Raw genomic sequence first — 5,521 nt, forward strand, 5'->3', positions numbered from 1 at the left:
ATATATATTGATCTTTAGAGTTGATACATATTCCGTTTTACTTTACATTGAACTGCGAATATGTATTGCAGAAAAAGGAACGCACTGTTACGAAACCATATGCTCACATGTACATTCATAGAACACCTACACTCATAAATTTCGCCTTTGGGAGCAAGCATAAATTGTTATATTTTGAACACGAATAGCAGATTACACTTGTACGTATATGTGTCAACCTCTTAGCCTCTCAACCTCTCAGGAGGTGGTAACCATGTTACCACAGTGACACAAACGTTGAATTATTGTTGTTGGGGAACATTTTAAAATGCAAATAGATTCATCAATCATCTCTGCATCCTCACCCTGCTGGTTAAAGCTGGGGGTCTTCTCTAAAGTCTGGGACTCTGGTTCACTCTGGGCCTCTGGGGTATGTACACTGATACAGTCCTCAGTATTTGGCTTATCAGGATTCAGGAGCAGTAAGTATGCTCCACTGCTCGTCCAATAAAAAGCTGGCTACATAATCTCTGTGGTTTTAGGTGCTGAGTTTTTTAGTCTTGGCTAAGACTTGGACTCCAACCAAAAAAAAAAACTGTGGGAAGGCGAGCATCATATTTAGGTAAACTTAAAATTGAAAACGTATGTACTTCATGATTCGTAACATAAATAGACAGATTTATATTTACTGAAACGCCATCCATAGAAATCTGAAATGCGTCATCTCCCGTACCTCGGAGCATATAAGTAATACGTTTTCTTTATATTGGTACGTAAACAGGTGACTCCGTGACTCGGTTTGTGATAAAAAGTCCGAGTTCTGCATATATGGAGGCGCAAAGATAGTGAAACGCACACTTTCATTATAAACACTACACGACGCTATACAACCTCCATAGAGAACGGCTTACGCTTGTTCTAATACTCACCTCTAACTAAACCATCTACATAGGTAAACATATAGATGTGCGCAAGTAAATCGAAAAGGTTAGTTTTTCGAAAGTTAAGAATATCATAAATACTTACACCAAGTGCACCACTCCGCTTTGAATTGATGTCTCGAAATCTGAAGTGAATGTACAGCCACGCACTACTGTTCCAGTCGGAATTGGTACAACTACGAGAGGTATTAGTCTCACAAGGCACGAGATTTTTTATTACTTTCTGCAAACAGCTATAATCAATTACTGTGTGTATTGACACAGCATCATTTGTATCGTGTACGGATATAGTAGGCTACATGCTTGACTCGCGCGATATAAGCAAGGTGTGCACTGGGGCCATGTCTTCTCCAGTGAAGAAAGTCAATGGCAACAGCCGCAGGAAACGCACACCACCATACTCGGCCGACCGAGGGGCAACCACACCCACTCACGGCAAGTCCCAACCCATGAACATAGCAAACACCCACAAAAATCACGTTGCAGATGCCAACTATCACAAGAACGACAGCTCTGGCGGTAGTTCCGATGGGTCGCTAAGTAGTAGTAAAAAGGGAAAGAACACCACAGGAGGCACCAAACACAAGATTGGTAGTAACGAGGCACCGCATGCCACTCGTAACAGCAAGTTGTCTAAGAACACGGGCAAAACGGGAAAAAAGACAAGCTCAACTCCACCAGTGCTAAAGGTGGGAAGAATGTCAGCGGAAGCGGCTCGAGTTTGCCATCCGAGGGAAAGTTCGGTACAGCAGGCAACGGCAGCAGCACTAAGAAGAACCATACGAACAATAACAACACCAATAATAACTTAAAAAAGTCCAATGTAATTCCACGTGTGCAATCGCAGCGCCAGGGTGCACCGTGTGTACCACAGTCAGACCCAGCGGACTTCTATGCGGCAGGCGACTACTCGTACAGTGCGCCGGAGCCATCGGCCCTGCCACCTCCGCCCATGGGATGGTTGTCTAATAACTCACCTCTAGCACGCAGTTCTGAGTTGATGCGGGGGGGCGTGCGGAGCTATGAGTCATCACCCACAATGGTCTCGGAGAAAGAGGCGTACAACCGAAGTGCAGCAACCAACGATTTGCGCACGCTCTTGCATGTTGTTTAGATGTACGTGGACATAAGGTATACGTACACACACTTGAATATAAGGCGTGTTCTTCATAGGAAGGAACGGTATATACCTCTTCTTATGTGAAATAAGAAGGATCAACATGTTTAAGAGAAGTGAGAGTCGGCGGGGGGGGGGGGGGGGGCAGGGAAGAACTGGGATCGTAGGCGCTTGAGAATTAGAATCTACAATTGACGAAGGGGAGAGAGAGGAGGGGGGGTAAGATATGAAGAGTACATGGACTGGTGCTGACTTGACAGACGTTGTATGCAGTTATATGTAAACAAACTGGTATTCAACTTGAGATATATCCAACGAATGTCATTGGTAGCGGAAACTGGACAGACATGGTACCGTAAGAGATATGAGGCTGTGTAGCGACGCACCATGTCAACACGTGAGAGGTGAGAGAGACAGCTGATGAGGAGAGCCTACGCGTAGAGGTGTACACAGTTAGTAGAGGGAGAGAAATACGCCTTTTCCTCTGTATAATAGCCTGAGTCCTAGTTTTTATTGGACAAAATGGCGAGTGTCAGATACGCTGGGGATTTCAGCCTTAATCAGCGGGAGGTAAGGACTGGAATAGGGGTGGTGATCGACTTCGTATGACTAGAGGGCGTCGACGTATGAGATAACAGACAGACTGAATAAGACTGAACGATGAAGTGAAGACTGAGAACAGAGGGCGACTGGACGTGCGGATAAGAGGGGCCGGGAGACACGCCAGTTATATATATATATATGTATGAACAAGCACATAGGCGAGTATCGGCAATGATACAGAATCGAACTCGCACACCCAAGAGAATATATATTAGCCAGGCTGGCAGTGCCTGGGGGTGCTTCACACCAGAAGTACTCCGAACACTCGCCACAGTTGGTATGGTTACCAGGATATTTATAGCCTGGTAACCTATCCAACACCCCCCATCGAATTGAGAAATTATCGATGCGTCATGCTTGTGTTGCTAGGTCACCCATAGTGAGTGTTCGCAGCACACCTGCATTGACTGGTTTCCGAACCATTGACCTAAGACGACCGCTTCGCGCTCTCTTTGGTACTTATTTTGGCCACAATCGTATTACGTTTCTCATGGTCGTTGTCGTACTGATATCCACATTCTATCGTGTTTGGTAAGCTATTAGCCTTGAAATGTATGAGAATGTATGCGTTGCTGGGTACTCTCACTGCGAACTATCGTGTAAGGGTCAGTATACTACTCTCGTTAAGGATCAGTATACTACTCTCGTGTAGAGATCAGTACTTATCAATGTTAGGTTTTCCTATGTCAAGATATGTGTATGCACTCGCTCACTACTCAGCCTGGGCTTCGTTGCGTGTATTTTTATTCTGTCGCCGGTCGTTATACGGATGTCAATATCCTTAATACTGTCTTGAGTATAGCCCATTAGATTCAACCTTAGTTAAATCCGTAGGTACTCGTCCTCAATACGTCGTCCTCTTGACTAGAATCTTGTTCGACATAAGTCGCTTCGTCGGTGAATGAGCTCGAATAATATTGCCGATTGACCTTACCTGGTTACCAAGTGATAGTAATGAGAGCTATTATGTTGTATATAAACATAGTTCTGGAGACGCGGCACGAGTGAGTCATGCAAGAATTGATCCTATCACACTTCCAAATTACATGTTAAGGGTTTGAGATATATGCTCCTTGCGCCAGTATTCGACGTACACGCTTCGAGGATGAAACGCTTCGAGGATGGTAGGGACTGGGTGGCCGAGTATGTCATATTCCTCGCTGGCTGAGAATGGAGGTTAACACTTTCCCGTCGCCAAACTGTATTCGCAATAAAATGGCAGCAATATAATTTTTCCTTGATTTAGCGAGGCTTGAAATTATACTGAAGACTTGTACACAGGCTGCTCATTTCACCTTGAGCGTTTGTTAGTTAAATTGTATGGCCGTATTACGCCGCGTTTGGCAGGGTTTCATAGTGTGTTTATGTGGCCTCTTATTTATTTATTTTATGAGACTATGTTTACTATTTTAATGTATAAAGCTACGTAGATAATAGTCTAGGGAAACGAAAAAAGGGAGCTTTCACCTGCTTCGGTTAATTACCTATTGTTTCTAAGTACAAGGTCAGTGAAAGTTAACACAAGTGTTCGATGCTAATATAAAATCAAATTGGGAAAGGCACGCAGTGCAATATGTCGAATTGTGATTTAAACTGTTGAAGTGCAGCTCACGTCAATTCATTGACACAATTAGTTGAGATTCGAGCAATGAGTGGTACGAAAAGACTAATACCAGGTGAAGTTATTCAAGTCCCGGTGAAAGAATCTTACAGTGCTTCAATTTTACATGATTGAAATCGAACCAAAATATTATTTATTATGAATTTTTGATAGCCGCTGTATTACACTGTGACCTCGTCATGATGACTCTGACGTCGAGAAGATGTACGTATGTAAGGTGGATCAAAGTGTCCTGCAACAGCAACTATATTCCACACCTCGATATGGTCACTCTGACCTCGACATTATGTATGTGTGCCGTGTGAGTGAAAAGATCACCAAGTGGTCTAAATTTGTTGAATACTTTTGTCCTATCGGATTTGCCTGATTTAGCCTGATGATTTTATAGAGGCTTTTTTTAGAGACCTTTTGCGTTGCCTCTTGTGGGCCGGTCTGTCTGACAGTCGGTCGGGGGGGGGTTTTTTTTGGGGGGGGGGGCGAGACAAACTGAGAGATTCCAATATTATTGTGTAAGTTGATTTTATTGGTTAAAGTTGGCGGGAAATGCGATTTTGAAATATTCTCAGATGCGTGTAACAAACACCGGCATACATCATACATGTATCTATGTTGTAGTCGTAAAACAATAAATATATATACGGAATGCCCCGTCCCTATGCATTCTTGTCATGCCTCCGAGTCTAGAGCTTCAATGTTCGACTAGGACATAGCATAGTTAGCTTCAATATCATCAATTTGCCGCACTTTTTTCTACTGACATAGTCTAGGATGCCGAGGTAGTACTGATACTGACTACGATCCGTGCAAACGATCCAATCGGTAGTATATATCATCTCGTATACATACCTGTACTCGAACCTCCAAATATAAATCACTTTATGCGAAATGGTGGCCAGCGGTAACGATGACGGCAGCAGTGAATCGAATGTACAGGTGTCTGTGCGATGTCGAGGTAGAAGTGAAAGTGAGAAGAAAGGGGGTCACACCAACGTAGTCAAATGCAATGCGCGAGTGAACAACACTGTGGACGTGCTGTGCCCAAACGCACTCACAGCCACCTTTGCATTCGATCAGGTGTTCGGACCAAATACAGCACAGGTATGTATTTTTGTGGACTGTTTGCATAAATATATTAAAGGGAAATCCATAGCAGAATTTAAAACGCACTCAACATATATATATATATATATATATACATATACATATATATATATTAGTATATATATATATATATATATATAACACACACACACACACACA

The 5,521-nt window shown here is 43.2% G+C and overlaps 2 protein-coding genes across 2 annotated transcripts; both read left to right on the plus strand.

The window, feature by feature from the left end:
• Positions 1–1,219: 1,219 nt before the first annotated feature.
• SARC_11239 (hypothetical protein) lies at positions 1,220–2,034 on the plus strand (the record flags this gene model as incomplete). The annotated part of the gene is made up of 2 exons (XM_014294678.1): positions 1,220–1,609; positions 1,654–2,034. The coding sequence occupies 2 exons, from the start codon at positions 1,220–1,222 to the stop codon at positions 2,032–2,034; spliced, it is 771 nt and encodes a 256-aa protein (XP_014150153.1).
• A 3,060-nt stretch (positions 2,035–5,094) lies between these two features.
• On the plus strand, positions 5,095–5,377 carry SARC_11241 (hypothetical protein; the record flags this gene model as incomplete). The annotated part of the gene is made up of 1 exon (XM_014294679.1): positions 5,095–5,377. A coding segment is annotated over exon 1 (231 nt), but the record flags the coding sequence as incomplete, so codon positions are not given.
• Between the last annotated feature and the right edge of the window lie 144 nt (positions 5,378–5,521).

Source organism: Sphaeroforma arctica (genome assembly GCF_001186125.1).
Source record: "Sphaeroforma arctica JP610 unplaced genomic scaffold supercont1.1586, whole genome shotgun sequence".
In the NCBI taxonomy this organism is placed as follows: domain Eukaryota; class Ichthyosporea; order Ichthyophonida; genus Sphaeroforma; species Sphaeroforma arctica.